General features: G+C 31.3%; 1 protein-coding gene and 1 long non-coding RNA gene across 3 annotated transcripts in view; one reads left to right on the top strand and one right to left on the bottom strand.

The window, feature by feature from the left end:
* The window catches only part of LOC135267057 (uncharacterized), a 105,763-nt gene that overhangs the window by 48,763 nt on the left and 40,144 nt on the right, over nt 1–16,856 (top strand). The window lies entirely within an intron of this gene.
* Nucleotides 1,385–12,159, bottom strand: LOC659045 (facilitated trehalose transporter Tret1). 2 transcript variants are annotated; one of them, XM_008201321.3, is made up of 2 exons: nt 12,020–12,159; nt 1,385–2,819 (listed from the first exon to the last, which is right to left on the bottom strand). In XM_008201321.3, exon 2 carries the CDS (start codon nt 2,785–2,787, stop codon nt 1,447–1,449), a length of 1,341 nt encoding a protein of 446 aa, XP_008199543.2. In that variant the 5' UTR covers nt 2,788–2,819; nt 12,020–12,159; the 3' UTR covers nt 1,385–1,446. The 2 variants fall into 2 exon arrangements, with proteins under 2 accessions (XP_008199543.2, XP_970477.4); XM_965384.5 differs by lacking the exon at nt 12,020–12,159 and adding an exon at nt 6,142–6,257.

The following is a 16,856-nucleotide window of genomic DNA, read 5'->3' as shown; positions in this document are numbered from 1 at the left end:
AGCAATTTGAGCATTTTTTTGGTGTTATTGAATAAACGGACGTTGACAAATTTCTAGTAGAGATTTTTGGGATCTATTTGGAAAAAAAGTATGTTTTACGTTACGGTTTATTAAATTTCAAGAAAAACTCAGTTTTTAAACAAAAACTGTAATTTATTGCAAAATTTTAGGAAATAATGTGGTTTTGGATGAAAAATGTGAGAAATGTGCTTGAGAAAAGCAAAAATTTGATATTTTTGGGTTTATTTTCAACGATATTTTGCGTTTCTAGACGAAAAATGCGCCACAAAAGCCACAAAATAGTTTCTTTAATCACTAGTTGCATTAGAAAGTGCATAAACTGCAGTTTGAGCTTTATTATTATTATTTTGAGTTTTGAGTGTTATTGAACACACAGGGACGGACAGCGACAATTTTCAAGCAGAATCAAAATTGATTTTTCGTCCCCATTTAAAAAAATACGTTTTTCTTTTAAACTGATGTAGTTTAGAGAGGTCACCATAAATGAAATTTTATCTTACACACCCAACCATATTGTGCAAATATAATAAATAATAAATAACTACTTCCTACAATTTTAGATTATATGGATTTCAGCGATTAGACGGTTTATTTTAAAAAAATCTGGAGAAAAACTAAGCTTTTAGCTAAAAAAAAATGGTTTGTAACGAAATGTTGCGAAATAATTGAATTTTTAGATCAAAAACGTTTATCAAAGTTTGAAAAATGCAAAAATATGCAATTTTTTGCCTTATTTTGATGACCTTTTACGAAATTATTACGTTTTTGGATGAAAAAAGCTACAATCAAATAAATACAAAAGTGACAATAAAATTCACTTAATTCAACTTAATTGAATAAATTTTTAACTCTGTTTAAAACGTGCTTAAACTTTCTAAACACGATAACTTGGTCTTTTTCATCCGAATCATCCTGTAACGTATTTTTGGAATGCCTTTTGCCTAACGAGTGCGTTTCTGGACAAAAAATAGTGTCAAAAACGTTCCCTAAGCTTTCGAAAAACCAAAAATTGCGTGACTTTTAATTGAAAAATACTGTTCTTTTTGTTTTGAGGTCGCCACAAATGAAACCTCACTGACACACCCTGTATACCATTTTTCCCGTGCGTGTCCGCTTGTACAATTTTAGATTAATCACTCATTGCATAATAAAATGCATGAATTGCAATTTGAGCGTACCATATGTAAATTCATTCATAAAAGCCGATAGACTGGATAATAATGTGCTTAATTACACGTGTTACTTTCGTTTTATTGCAAAAACTAGCTTAGGCCGCGTTTACACGTAACCCGAACCCAACGCTTAATTAATTCCGGATCGTCTTTATAAATAGCGGCGCTGCCGGAAAATAACACACGAAATGTGGTGTTGCACCAAATTTATTTGCAGTTGTTGATGAATATGTACAAGTGGTAAGTATGCTAATTAACTACTAGCCAATATTCTCTCAATGTCCTCGAGTGTCCGCTTCTTCGTTTCCGGCACTGCCAACTTGAGGAAAACCATCGAACAGATCATAAAGATGCAGAAGAACCAGAAGGCGTAATGTGCGCCAACTGAATCGACAAAAAGCGGAAACGTCTTCGTAATAATAAAAGTGCAACTCCAGTTGAACGCCGCTGAAATGGACGCCGCCTGACCCCGGATAACCGCCGGGAGGATCTCCCCCATCATGAGCCAAGGAATCGGCCCCCAACCGAACGAAAACCCCAAAACGTAGAAAATAAAACAGGACAGTGGGAGCCACTCAAGCGACCCCAACTCCACTCCTTGCCGCAACAAGTAGAAGTACAGGCCAAGGACTGCCAACATTAGGGCCATAACGGCACTAGAAGTGTACATAAGGGCCTTCCGGCCCAATCGATCGACTAGAATCGCCGCAATAAACGTTGAAATAAAATTAACTAAGCCTATAATTGCGGTACAAAGTGAGGCGTTTAGGGACGAACCCGCCTCCTGAAAAATCCGAGTTGTGTAGAAAATAACAGCGTTAATCCCACTGAACTGTTGGAAGAACATCAATCCCAACACAATCCCTAGCACCTTCAAGTGCGACTTTGAGTATCTCAGTTTGGGTTTGTTCTGGTTCAAGTCTTGCAACCCCTTGTCCGAGTAACCAAACCACTGGAGGGCCCTCTGTGCCCTTTGAACCCGCCTCTTGGACATGTACCAGCGGGGCGTCTCGGGCACCACCCACACAGCCCCCAGGAACGGGACCGTGAGCAGGGCCCCAATCCCCGCCAGTCCCCTCCACTCGAACACACTCCCCGTGACGAAACACAGCAAAATCCCGAAATTCCCGAACGCTGTGGGGAAGAGACCCAGGCGCCCCCTGATCTCGGGCTCCAGCGTCTCGGCTAGATATACCGGGAGTGCGAACGAAGCAATCCCCACACTTAAACCGTTCAAAATCCGACTGGTGTACATGGTCCAACAGTTTGTCGAAAAATAGTTGATGCACCAAGCCGTTAGGAAAAACACGTCGGTGAGGATGAGGGTGCCCTTGCGGCCGAGCCAGTCGAGGGAGGGCCCCCCGGAGAGGCTGCCGACGAGGGCCCCCACCGGGAGGAGGCTGCATACCCAGGACGCCTCGTTTTTTGTCATGTTCAAGTCGGTGATCATTGTTGATTCGGCGGGGGAGTAGTAGGCGGAGGAGTAGCCGACGATTATGGAGAGCCAGGAGACGATGGTTGTGGCCAGGATTTGGGGGAAAATTTGCGATTTTTGGCCGCTCATGGTGTTAGTGAGACGATTGAAGAGGCGCATTTTTTAGTGGGCTTCATCGTGGGGCACTGGATCTGGAACAAAATGAAGTTTGTTGTTACAACAGGTGCTTGATTTGGTGTCATGGTCAAGATATTAGTTGGTAATTCTAATGGTGTTATTAATTTGTATGCCGTCGACACCTGGTCGGTAAAATATTAATTAAACTTGAGAGAGTTTAAGTTTGGAAAGAGTCAAAACTTCCGGGTGTCGGAATTTGAACGAAATAATAGTGTTCTTGTTTATTTTTTTATACAAAAAATTGCAACTATACATTTCTGTTCTTTTCTTCGAGACTTTTTACGCGATGTTTAGTCACTTGTAATATCAAAAATACTTTAGATTTGTGTTTTGTTATACTACTAAGAAACTAAGAACTAAGAACACAGAATTCAGTATTTTCTATTAAATACTTTATAATTTTGTATTTTTTTTATAATTTTTCTTCAGTTTCTTTTTTTGCTATAGCTTTAAAATTAAAAGTATTTAATTAAGTAATTATTTCTTGGAGCAGCGACTTAATATTAATAATTTAACTAATTTAAAATACAGAGTGATTTGTTTTAAAACGACAGGCGCTGAAGAATTTTTATTGATAGACTAAGAATAAAAAAAACAATAGTTAAATGGCTTTTAATCAGTATTAGCTATTTCAAAACTGTAAAAATGCCAGCGCCGTATTTTACCGAATTATTTTTTTAAATAAAGTTGATAAAAAAGTAAAATAGTCATTAATGATCATTAGATCTCTCATTGAAATATAAATTACCTTAGCTGTGAACTTTTTGAAGCACATGAATAATTTATAAATATAACTTTTTGAGAAAATGCGACGTTGGGATTTCTATAGTTTTGAAACAGCTAATATGTAAGCTTATGCTGTTAAAATTTTTCTAAATGTCATAGTATGTTTTAGGTAAGAGATATAGACATAACTTTCTTGGGGCCCATTTTTTTTTTCGTTATAATTTAAAAGATATATTATTTTTTCTGATACAAACATATGTAATATTATATACTTTTACTAAAAATTGCTGCTTAGAAAAGTTATTAACAATAAAACTGTCTAATAAAAGCTAGTAAAACCTAGTTGCATGATGTGAATAAAAATATTGACGTTAAAAATATTCTTTTTATAAGTAAACTCTTTCTTTAAAATGAACATTTTATTAATGGCATAGATATGTTGCGATAATGTTGGCAATACTTGACTTATTTGCTGCTTTTTTGACAAAACAATGAAGGCAGTTCCTGATGAACTGATACCATACAGTCCCATTTTATTAACTTTTGTTATTTTTCCTCAAGTTTGGTAGTGTTTTTAAAAAGTATTTTTTAATAAAAGTAGAATATATTGCAATTTTTGTACCAAAAAAAAAATAATTTCTTCTAAAGTATGGAAAGAAAAATGTAGGTTCTAATTTAATAGCAAACTTTAATCCTATAAAGTGATTATTAGTTTTTGGGATAGAGTAAAGGCAGTAAAACCTTATGATTACAACAAAAATTAAACAAAAAATGTGCAAAAACCTTCTCTTATTTGTTACTGGCAAATGTTTCTGTAATTGTTATTTCTATTATTTTAACTAGATTAATACTCTATTTGTTTTTTTTATTAAATTTAAATTTTTCTTTTGTAAAATTTTCAACATTAATAAATGATTCACTTATTTACTTGTATATCATCATTAGTTTTTGGTGTAAAAGAATAAAAAACTACCTACATACATGTAAAATGTTTACTTACACTTATGGCTTTTTTTTCTAATTATTTTCTATAAGTAAAATTATTTCTTGTTTTTGTTAATCATTTTGGTCCAAATCTAAGAGATATTTATAAAAAATGAGCTAAATCGAACAAAACAAACAAAAAAACTGAATTTAGAACACATTTTTGCAATTTGTCCCTTCAATAATTTAAGAAAAATTAAAACAATTATTTTATTCATTCATCAACCAAATCATAAACAAATAAAAAACTCATTTCAAACGTTATTTTTGCATAAATTGAAAATGTTTATGAAAAAAGCAATTCTTGCTGAAAAGCCAATTTAGTCGATGGAAATTTGCCAAAAACTACAAACTTGAAATTTCTTTTTGAGATTTTTCATATCGACAAAAGTTGTTCTTGAATAAGCCAAGTCTGTTTCATTTGATAAATTAGACGATTTTGCGATATCTGGCACTAATCTAACAGTAACAGACAAATTTTTATTAAAAAAGCCAAGTAATGGTCGATATTTTCTTTTAATCGTCTTTATGATAATTCTTTCCGAAAAATAAGCCGATGATTTTCTATGATTAGGTAGTTTTCATTAAAAAAAAATAAGTTTGTGATTTCTGCTCAGAATTCAAGTAATCATAAAAGGCTTTTTTCTACTGTTATACATACAGTGAAAATTTTATTTTCCTGAACTGAATTTGGATTTTTGAAAACCGAACATAGGATTATGGAATAATTAATAGTGTTATGTGTGTTATGTAATGTTCAGCGAAATAAACTCTTTACCATATAATGTAAGAAGATCCAAGGACTCTTCTAATGCATTGATATGATTTTTTTTAATTGAACGTAGGATTAATCGAGTTATTTGTGTTATGTCAGTAAAATAAAACCCTCAGTGTATAATTTTTTAGAGAGCTTTAACAACTTTTGAACTTTCAAAAGTTGTTATTTTCTTCCAAGGGGGAAAAATGAGGGAAGCAATAACGTACACTTTTCTTCGATTTTTATTTTGTGTTTATTCGTGGTAATTATCATTGTAGGGGTAGGCTAGATATAACTCAATTAATGGTTTACAGGCAGAACTAGTGGTATTTTTATCTTGGTATTTTTACTTGAAATTGTCTGAATTTTTCTCCAATCTTAACGGTTTTTGAATGACAACAACAACAAAAATGCATCGAGTTATCATAGTTGTAGTAATGATTGCGCATATTTTACGAATTTGTTTCCAATAATTCTTTTCATTGATCCCATTAGAAAACCTATTAGAGCTGTTAAACGGTTCTTTTAGCCTCTGGAAGCGTAAAAATAACGTCAAGTTGGGCTATTCGAGACCGTGGGTGTTAATTGAGTGAGGTATTATTGTGTTACATTTTAAGCAACTATATATAGAGTGGCTCCAATTTATACATCAAAGAATCACTCCAGTCGAAAGAATTCCTGACTGCATTAGAAAAAATAAACATATTTTATGCCACGACCGGAATTAAAGAGCTTGCAGGTAAAAAGGGTCCGAGGTCACTACCGATTAAACTAACAAGAAGAAAAAACACCTGCGCAACATGTGTGTACAATGGATTGGCCAATAATTACGCAATTAGGATTAATTAATAATTGTTGGGTTTACATACCTATGGCACATTTTGGGGAAACAATAACGAAGTGGAAGTCATAAGTAGACTTTTCTTTATATGTATCAATATTTTTTTACGGTCGAAGTTATTAATCATTAAATTTTAATCATACTGTTCAAAAATAAGCAATAAAAGTCGTTGTTTTAGGTCGTTTACTCTGAGTAATATTATAACTGTATTAAAATGCAAATCTTGCTTTATAATTTTTTTATGTTCATGACGAAAATCTATACAAACGCACGAGATAAAGGTTTTATTGTAATAAATGCAATTTGTTACCTTTTTTCTAATAATAAATTGTGATTGTTTGGACTTGATATACAGAGTGGTTCTTTTACGGAATATATTAGAAAGTTTTTAACTTTTAATTTAGCTAGAGCTTTAAAATTTTGTGTACGATCTAAATTGCCCAGTATGAGTTCAACTGAATTATTTTCAAAATGGATGAACTTTCGGAACCATGACCATACCTACTTTTTTTATTGCATTTTTGAATTCGCTGTTTGAAACTGAGCAAAATGTACCCTAATTGTCCATACCTACCTGTCATAGTTTTTGAGGCACGTCAATTTTTTTATACAAAGTTTTATTTGCAGGGTCTTATTTAAAATATTGCAGCTCCTAAACTCTTTACAATAAGCGAATAATTCTTTTTGCATTTGATAATCAAAGGTTTGAAGGATCCTTTACAGTTTTTAAGATTGTCAACTGTCAAATTGCAAGGCTGATTTTTTGAAAATGTGAATCAAAAAATGATCATTACATAGTTTTTTCAAAAGTAATGACCGTGTTTTTTCAATAAAAATAAAAAAACATCGATTTTTATAGAGACTTTTATCCACATTTTCTATATCTACCTCTTACATTTTTTGAAATAATCGCATAAAAAGGAATTTTAGCTCATTATTTTCATTATTAATAGAGTCAACTTTCGAAAAATACGATAAAATTGTGCTAGTAATTAAAAGAAAAGTTCGATTTGTCCACTATTTTCATTAAAGAAGTTCAGAATTTAATGGCATCAGACTGAGTGTGTTACTTTACATAATTCACAAGTCATAATTAAATTAATATTATTGTTTCACTACTTATTTGATAATAAACCAGCTAAAAACTAAATAAAGTAAAGTTTGACAGTTACTGGCCATTTTGCAAGGCCTACTTGATTAACGATGAAAGTAACAAAATAAAATCCGTTTTTTGTAATTGTTTCAAAAACTGTAAGAGATAGTATAGGACGTGTTGATAAAAATCACCATAAATAACAATGTTCTTTCGATTTCCCTTAAGAAAATAGAATCGTTGTAGTTGAAAAACTGAGTTATAGCCATTTTTTGATAATCATTTTGAAAAAATTAAACTAGCCTTGAATTTTGACAGTTGAGAATTTTGAAAATTTTAGCAGGCTCTTCGAACCAAAGGTTATCAAATGCAAAAAAAACTTATTCACTTATCGTAACGGGTTCAAGGGCTGTGATATTTAAAAGAAACCTCTGGAAATAAAAGTTTTAACAAAAAAAATATATTTATGTCAAAAATATTAACAAATAGTGCAAACTCAAACAAATTTTTCTCAGTTTTGAAAGGGACATTCAAAAAATGCAATAAAACTGTGTAATTACTACTTAAAATTTCAAAGTTGGCGCCAATTTCTCGTAGTTCCGGAAGTGCATCCATTTTGAAAATAACTTAGTTGAACTCAGAATGGTCGATTGGGAACCTACACAAGATTTTAAGGCACTAGCTATTTTAGAAGTTAAAAAGTTTCATGTGTAGGCCATAAAAGAATTACCCTGTACTGGCCACTCAAAAACTTTGTTCTTGTACTTATAGCTTTTAGACAGTGAAAAACACTGCGGTGTTTTTTACTTTTCAACAATGGCTAGGGACATGTAATCGGCTGGTATCACTACCCTTGAGATGGAAACGGTTATTTTTTTACGATAAGTGACAGTTCTTGTCAATTTTTTGATTGTCTTGTTACCCATTAGCAAAAAAAACTAAATTATAAAAAATATAAATTTTTATTTTTTTTAAGAGATTCGTTACAAAAAATATCGTACTCAACTTGTTTTGAAAGCAATTTCCCACATTTTCACTTCATGCAGCACTCGCTACGCTCGTGCAGCAAAGGAAGTGTTTATGTGAGAAATTGCATTTTTCAAACTCATTAGGTAAATAACAATTTTGTTTTAAGATTTACAATTCAAGTGACATGGCAGTTTTTATTACCTCAAAAATATTTGAAGATTTGAAGATACTCAGTTAATTTGATATTTATTGATTAAAAAAAGTTTACAAATAGTTTTTGTAATTTTTTGAACAATGGACAAAACCCGGAAACTCCAAATTCATTTTTAAACGCCCTTATCTATCAAACCTTTTTAATGCGTTTTTGATAATATCTCATTAGAGCGCCCTCTTGGCACTTGGGCCCCAAATACCGAAAGAATCTGTTCTATAATTATAGAATTATTTATCATTACCGGTCTGCGATTCCAATCTCTTTCATTGTGACAAATGTGAACCAGATTCTCGTAGAAAATACTTCCAGCGTGTGTTATTCGCCTAACAATCCGAAAGATTTAGTATCGCCCAACACCGAGAAAGTATCGGAACAACAGACTACTCTCGATCAAGCTAATTTATTGAGCGATTACTACCAATATGTCAAGGTGTGGTAGATTAAAATACCTTTAATTTCTGCAAAAAAATTGGGAACTGAACGCATTTTCGTAGTGGGAACTTCTTGGATTTTTTGAAAAATTGGTTCGCCGGCTTTAAAAGTAATTAAAAATCCGGCAGCGAAAATCGAAAGTGTGCTACACGTATCCATTTAACAGCTCGTTAAAGATTGCAATCAAACATTGGCCCGAGATAAAAAACCGTATTTCTCAACCTTTCATATGTAGCGGAACCCCACTGACAAAAGTTTTTGCGAATGGCAACAGGTTTGCACCCGGATGTCAAGTCGTGAGTAGAAATTCGGACAAAATGGGTCATTCAGAGAAACTACTTAATACTCTGAAGATAGACGTTTTTAATTGCAGAAACGTCGCAACTGCTGATAACAATCGCGCACTTGACAGTGACTGTTTGACATTATCGCGCATTTGCATATAAAGAGAAAGAAAGTTGCCACAAGTGGGTGTTGACAAATTTTCTGATCCATTTTTATTACGTCCAGTGATTAGCAAAAAATCGACAGATAGATAATGCCTCGTGAGAAAAAGCGCCGTTATAATAAATTCTCCTCGCTGATGGAATCGAAAACAATTTTTTGTTGACCGAAAAGCCGTTAAAAATGTATTTTAGTGACCAACCACCTGATTTGTATGAATGACAATACATCAAGCGTGCCTTTTTTTGAATGAGAAAATTATTCAAAGCGTTTTTCAATGAGTTGGCAGTGTGTTACATGATTACTATTTAAATTTTTCAGGGGACTCACAGGGGTGAGAATACTTGAACTGCATTATAACAAGGTCGGAGCTTATTTCCCCTCGTTTCCACACACTTTCCCTCGATATTGCACATCCCCGAAACAAATTTTCGAACTCATCTCGTGTGCTGTGCTGATCATACAAATCAACAAACTCTTGAATCAAAAATTTATTCCAACAAAAACAAACATCCCTTCTTCTCGCTTGTTATCATATTAAAAAATGTACAGTATCTTGGGGCGCTTTTGTGAAGAAAGCAGTATTTTAGGTAAATTAACTAAAATAAACCGACTGTATACAGAGTGGTGCATTTTGAATGTTCTGAAACCAACAGGTTTGGAAAAAAAAACGAATAACTCATTTGAGCATGTTTCTTGAGAAAATAATTTTGGTCAACACCACATCCCACTTTGTAATAAAAGACACGTGCTTGAAACAATGATGTTGTACATGCACTTTTTGACAGAGAATTTAATAAAATTGTAGACAGTCAGTTCGTAAATATGTATAAAACGAAATAAAAAACAAGCAAATGTCTTAAAACAGAATTAAAGTTGTAGAGTTTGCCAATTTTATTTTGTTGATGTTACTTATACTCAAGTACGCATTTCAGGAAAATTTTTTTGATTATACAGAGTGTCCCAAATAAAGTACTTGCGACGTCATAATAACATTTCTTTAACTGTATGGTGTTATTTTTTTGTGCTCATTAAGATTCCTTTTTAATTTCTTACATATTCTTATTATTTCTAAATCGGTTCAAGCATTACTGTTAAAAAAAAATTAAAAAATTTTTACCCACACCTTTAGTTTTAAAAATTAACAAAAAATGCAAACAGTGCTTTCTTGATGAACAAGGTCCAACAGACTTATTAATTAAGTTAGATTACTGTAGGGTGTTTACAATTTACTTCGAAATTTTTAAACTTTTTTAAAATAAGTAACCAAAATAAAAAGCTCTAAAATTCAAAAAGTTTGGAAGTAAAGCAAACATCCTATTGTCACTCAGATCAATTAAATTTAATTAGTAATACCTTACTCAACACATACCTGCCCATAGTGTTACCAAAAGAGCACTATTTGTATTTTTTTAGTTTTATTTTTTTATCAGTAATCCTATGTAAGAATCTAAAAATATATCATAATGGACACTAAAAAATAATAGCATGTCATTAAAAAATATTATTATGACGTCATCCTAATGATTTAAAAAATTAATCTAGTTATCCATGACAGTTACGCCAGCAGTAAAACGTATTTCGTAAATAAAGTTACTAGTTAGCATCGCTTTATCTGTCAATATGTCTAAAATGTTCACCGAAGAACATTTATATTGGAATCTTATTTCCATAATGGACATTGAGTTAAAGTAACTGTCGTGGATAACTAGATTAAAATTTTAGAAAATCGCACGGTCCTTTTTTTGGCTGTATAAAAGTAAGTACTGAACTGCATTTATACTATATTTTTAAGATCAAAAATGTCATGGCCAACTATAGGTAATTTCTATTTAAACATTTAAATTTGTCATTACTAATAAATGGGTAAAAAACCGCTGACTACACTATTAAATTCTACATAAAAAAGTGCCTCTCTAATAATGTCTTTATTTTTCAAATGTTTGTTTTGATAATAAAGAATAAATATTTTTTTTTAATTTTTTAACAAAATAACAGACGATAGCGAGACTAAATTATTTTCTCAAAAAAACAGGTTTAAAATGTGTTTATGTTTTATTTCTAAACCTTTAATTTTCGTAGTTCTATTAATTCGGATATTTAGAATTCACCAGCTTGTAGATAATCTACGCCACTGACTTCCTAACCAAAACGGGAAGTAAATGACGATCGACATTAATTCGTTATAAACAAATCAGTTTTTAACGTCTTTTTATTTTTTCCAAGTCTGTGGCGTTTTTACACCCTAGAGAATATATACATTTATGCTAAAAGTTTTCTGTTTTCCTAAAACCAACAATAATATATTTTTTTATTTTTGATTCAAACAAATACAAGTGTGAAGTAAGTTAGTCGCTTTGAAAGCGGAAAAAGTTCAATATTTTTATTAAAATTTAATGCTTTTGTGATCAATTTGATTAAAGATTAATTTGGTCTATTTTTACCATGAACACACAAGACTTTAATCACACGATGTTTACGTCCCTTTATGACCCTTCAAGAGGAAAATTCAATCAATGCCTGCCACTAAATTAGCCAATTTTTTTAAGAAAACTTAACGCAATAGTCACCCACGTGTTGCTCCAAGCATGCACAAATCACCTCTAAACCATTGAAAAAAATTATTGACCAATGCTGGTAGTTATAAATAAATTCATTGGAACAATATCAGTATCTCTTCAGGATTAATTATTGACATATTGTTACGCACCTACAAATACTCTAATAACAGTCAGTACTACACCAACAACATACCCTGAGCTTTCGATGGCTAAATATCCAAACATGACCTGAGCAATGCGTTTCCAGTTCGACATGGAAATATCGTCTGGAATTTCCACAGCGCAAGTCCAATTTCCAGATTCTGGAAAAGTCCACCTCATCGTGGAAATGATTGCATTTCGAGTTGAGTACTTTTTTCCCAAACAATGGGTTGTAAATTTGATGAGACATAAAGTGAGAAATTTATTGTAATGTAGGAATTAACGGCGAAAAAGGAAGTAACCTAGAGCTCAAGGATTGGTGATGAAAGTGAGAGTTTCAAGAGGAAAAATCAATGTGTAAACACTCCGTTTTTGTCGCAAACTATTAGTAACAATGGGCTTTTAAATTTGTTAATTTTCGCACTTGCGATTTATTTATCTGAAAACGCTTAAGTAGTTTTAATGAGTGGAAAACTTTAAAAAAAAAAACGAAAAATTAGCCAGGAAAACATTGTTATAGTTTGTAACGTAACAGATTTAGTCGATTTTTCAGAAGTGGCCGGTTATGCAAAAAATGTGTGTAAAAAACGACCTTGACAATTAATAACTTTATCAAAAACTCAGTTTTACGATTTTTCGTCAAGTCCGTTACTTGATGGACGCAGTATAAATCATTTGATGGAATGTGGAAGTTTAGTAAAATTCCACAACATGCAGTGTCACCTAACCGAAATGTTCATTGACATTTGTTTTTCGTTCGAAATTGGACCAGTTTTTGTGTCATTTTACGAGCGTTTCACGTCTCTATAAAAGCATTTCATTTTGCATAGAAATCTGGACTAGAGGCGTGCGTTAATAATGCAATTAGATCGAAATGTCCATTTGAAAATGATTATGAATGTGGAGCGAAAAAATGCATGTTGATGTTGCAATCGGTCACCACCTTAATTGTGCACTCTTATCTCACAATGTCGCTGCATTTTTCGCTAAAACCGACCCACCTTGAAATATTTGCACACTTTTACTCAAACGCATAGCATAGTCAATTTCTTTAATATCGGACAGTGCTGGAGGCTTGCTTTCTAGTGACCTTTGAGAGTAATTCACAAAAACTTAAAAGTTTTAATTGATGTCGGGCGAACTGGCCCGAGTCGCATTTACGTCATCGAATAGCTTTTTTTCGCACATTCATTCGGTGTTACTGACTTCGCCAAACATCATTTTCGGTACTTGAACACACGAGCGAGATTGTTTCTTGATTGCAGCTTGTAATTAACTGCAATCAAATTCATTACTGATATGGGCGGAATTCAACACTCGAAAACATCTAATGTGCCATGACTAGGGCGCCAACCGCCCTTTATTGCTTTATGCTAATTTTTTGTCTGCATTAGAATCCGCGATTTTCGTATATTTACAATTAGAAAACCTCTCAATTCTTAATTTATTTTGTTTTTTAAACTTAACAATTTCACTTCTAAGATCTTAATATACAGATTGAACCAATAGTAACGTACCAAATTCGTATCTTTGTTATGAGTCATTAAAAAAAAAAAAATGCGGACAGGTCGCTTCTATTTTTTAAATGCTACATTTTTGACATCAATCGTTTTTAAGTAATGACGTCATTTTTTATTTTTTTAAATGACAACTAACATTTTTTATTAGTGTTTTAGATAGTATAGCAATTTCATTTCCTTTACGTCCACTTTCTAGTGTAATTTGCATGTAATTCGCTAGTGTAAGTCGCTCTTTAAACATATTTGCCCGTTTAAAGGCGAAATTTTAGAAATTCACACTAGGGAGTGGACGCTAAGAGACTGCACTGCTTTTACATATTTTTATATTTCTGGTACTTGAGTATAAAAAAACAAAAAAAATAAAGCATAAAAGAATTAAAAAAAACGTAGGAAAAAAAAAGATTTTTTGAGAGCTTTATCTTTATTTTATACGAGGTGATTGTTTTTGTTTTTGTATTTTGTTTAGGTATCATATTAGATAAGTGTTTTCATGTTATTTATACAAAAAATATATAAAAACACATTATTTTTGTGTTTATTGGGATGATTTGGACAAGTTTGTGAAATTAAAGATACCTACAGTAACTAGTCAACGTTTTGCTGATTTTTTTTCAGCTTCTTTAGAACGGTATTACAAATTTAACGAATGAATACGTTAAATCAATATTAGAAAAATAATAAAATTATTAAAAATACTCTTCACTAAAAACAACAGTAAATTAAACGTTAACTATGCAAAATTTTCTTATGTACTCTCAAATAAAATCCAAAACATATTCAGACCACATAACATTTGTTTAGTCTTTTACATATTACACAAAGTTTTTAATATAAACTTAAAGATAAAACAGAAAAAGAAAAGAAATCAGTAACACAAAAATTGTAGACTAAGTAATAAACAACCACAGACGGCTAATTAGCGAAATGATGCATAATAAACAAAAAAAAAATAGGTACTGTAAATGTGTAAATTATAAAAATTATATTAAAATCTATGTAAAACCTACAACTTAAGAATTTAATTTATCTTATAAGAGTCATTAGTTATTTAATTTTTAAAAACAAATCTAACCTAATAAATAATAATAATAATAATAAATAGTCTTTATTAAGGGCAAAGTTTAGCCAAAGTTACTCCAACTTAACTCAATATAATAGAAAAGAAAATACATAAAGAATAAAATAAATATAACTATGTTTAAATTCGAAAAAAAAGAATAAATGTGATGACAAAATGAAAACAAAACAAAAATACCTCTAACATTTGTCTCAAAACTATAAAAACAACAGTCACTTTTCACATTTGGTTTTTTTAATTATTAGATTTTCCACCACAAAAAATGTAAATACGCTGTTGCAATTTTTTTTTTCTAAACCTTCCTTACACTAAAATTGTTGTACTGTCCTGAAGAAGCTGAAAATAAAAATCGGCGAAACTTCGACAAATTACCATACTTTAATTTCACAGACTTGCCTGAATCATCCCAATAAACACAAGAATAATAATATTAATTAGGTTTAATTGTCAATATTTTTCTATTTTATTAGAAATACTGTACGTATTTTTAATTTTTTTTCTTATTTCCAGAAAGATGAAGATGCGTACCATAATACCATCCGATCAAATTGGCATTCTAATAAAATATTACCGTTCGAAATGTTATTATTTATATCTTCAGCTTAATTTATTACGAAAATCAGCGTTTTCATACAAGTTAAAAAAATAATAAAGCCTACTCTAATTATAAATTCTAATGATCGCATGGTACTATCTAATAAAACAGTGAACAAAAATGTCAGTTGTCATTAAAAAAAAAAAAAAGAATAACGTCACAACTCAAAAACAAATACATAAATGTCACTATGATGCCAAAATGTCGCATAAAAAAATAAATGGATCTGTTTGAGATTTTTTTGAAAAAGTACTAGTATGAATTGTGTGCGTTACTTCTGGTTCAGCCTGTATTTAGTGTTTGTACCTATTTATTGAAATTTAGTTTCATGGATTTTTTCTTCTCGATAAAATTTTTAGTTTTTTAATAAACTTACAAAAATGAATAAAGCTATTGTAATTTATTACTAATTAGTGTAATTCATTTTTAATCACAACCAAGGATTTATCTGTTCTTTAAATAATGAATTTTCACTTTATAATCGCTTTCGAATTCCTAAAAATCGATTTATTCTTGGTGTCGAAGGTATTTGACTTTCAACAAAGAACGCAAGCAGCTGTACTGTTAGTTTGTTTTCTATTGAAAATTGAATATTCCTCGAAAAAACGCCGCCAATAAATAAGTAGTTAAATTTTGGAAACCTTTCGGTATTTACCAGGAAGTGTGAAAAGTCAACACAAGGTAAATGTATTTATGTTACGATTAGATAATAAACGGTTTCACTAGTGTAAAGTTTCCGTTTTTATTAAAACTCTATTAAGGCCTTTTTGCGTGTGCAAACACACACAAGGTTAGTGTACCTAATTTAAAGTGTTTTGATGCAGGAAATTGATAAAATTTTGCAAAAACACTCAAGTAAATAAATCGTACATTACCTACACCAAGACACAACTAATGATAATTTTAGTTTCGATTACTTAATCGACTTTCTCGCTTATTAATTAATTAGTATGTGGCTTTGTTTTGTAAAAACGGGATGACAAAAATTTGAATAATGTTCCAATCAGTCACAATTTATAGAGTCGTTTATTTTGATGAAGATTTACATGTCTAATTCTGTTACTTAAGAGGTGATTATTAATAATCTCGATGTGGAATCGGATCAGGATTTGGGGCCACTCCCGTTATTAATGTCTCTATTAGCTAAAAATTTGTTTATTACAACAACTGTCACTTGCAAAAATTTTATTATTGCTTGTAATTACACGACTTTCTACTTCTAGTGTGTTTTCCACGTGTGTGCGTAAAATCGCGTATTTGTTTTGAAAATCGCTTCCTGATTACGAATTTATCAATTTTGTCAGCGTTAATGTTATTATGGTAAATTTTATTAGACTTTGTCAGGGTTAAATCCTTAAATCTGTTGCGTTTCGCGAAATGATAAGTGACCTCATCTAATTAAAAATGTTTTTCAATAATATTACACTGTTTTTGTTGTGGATTTATGGCGCATTATTATATAATTATTTGGTGTGTTATTTTTATTGCTTAATAGCGCAAAAATGCATTAGAATGTTTGATGAGTAGTTCACATTATTTATTTGTTGATAATTCGAATGATTTTTATCGCTGTAATAAAATTGTAACTAAATAAATGTTGAGGTGACAAATAGGCCACTGCTGACATTTCAAATGACCTTAAATTCCTCAAAACTTGATTGAATTAAGTTTGAAATGGTATTTTGATAGGCCGAAA

This window comes from Tribolium castaneum, chromosome 1 (assembly GCF_031307605.1).
Source record: "Tribolium castaneum strain GA2 chromosome 1, icTriCast1.1, whole genome shotgun sequence".
NCBI classification, from domain to species: Eukaryota; Metazoa; Arthropoda; class Insecta; order Coleoptera; family Tenebrionidae; genus Tribolium; species Tribolium castaneum.
Note: the sequence above shows the minus strand (reverse complement) of the source record. Positions and strands in the feature narration are given on the sequence as shown.

Excerpts from the sequence above, each read along its gene's own strand:
- LOC659045 (XM_008201321.3), bottom strand. The coding sequence starts at position 2,787 with ATGCGCCTCTTCAATCGTCTCACTAACACCATGAGCGGCCAAAAATCG.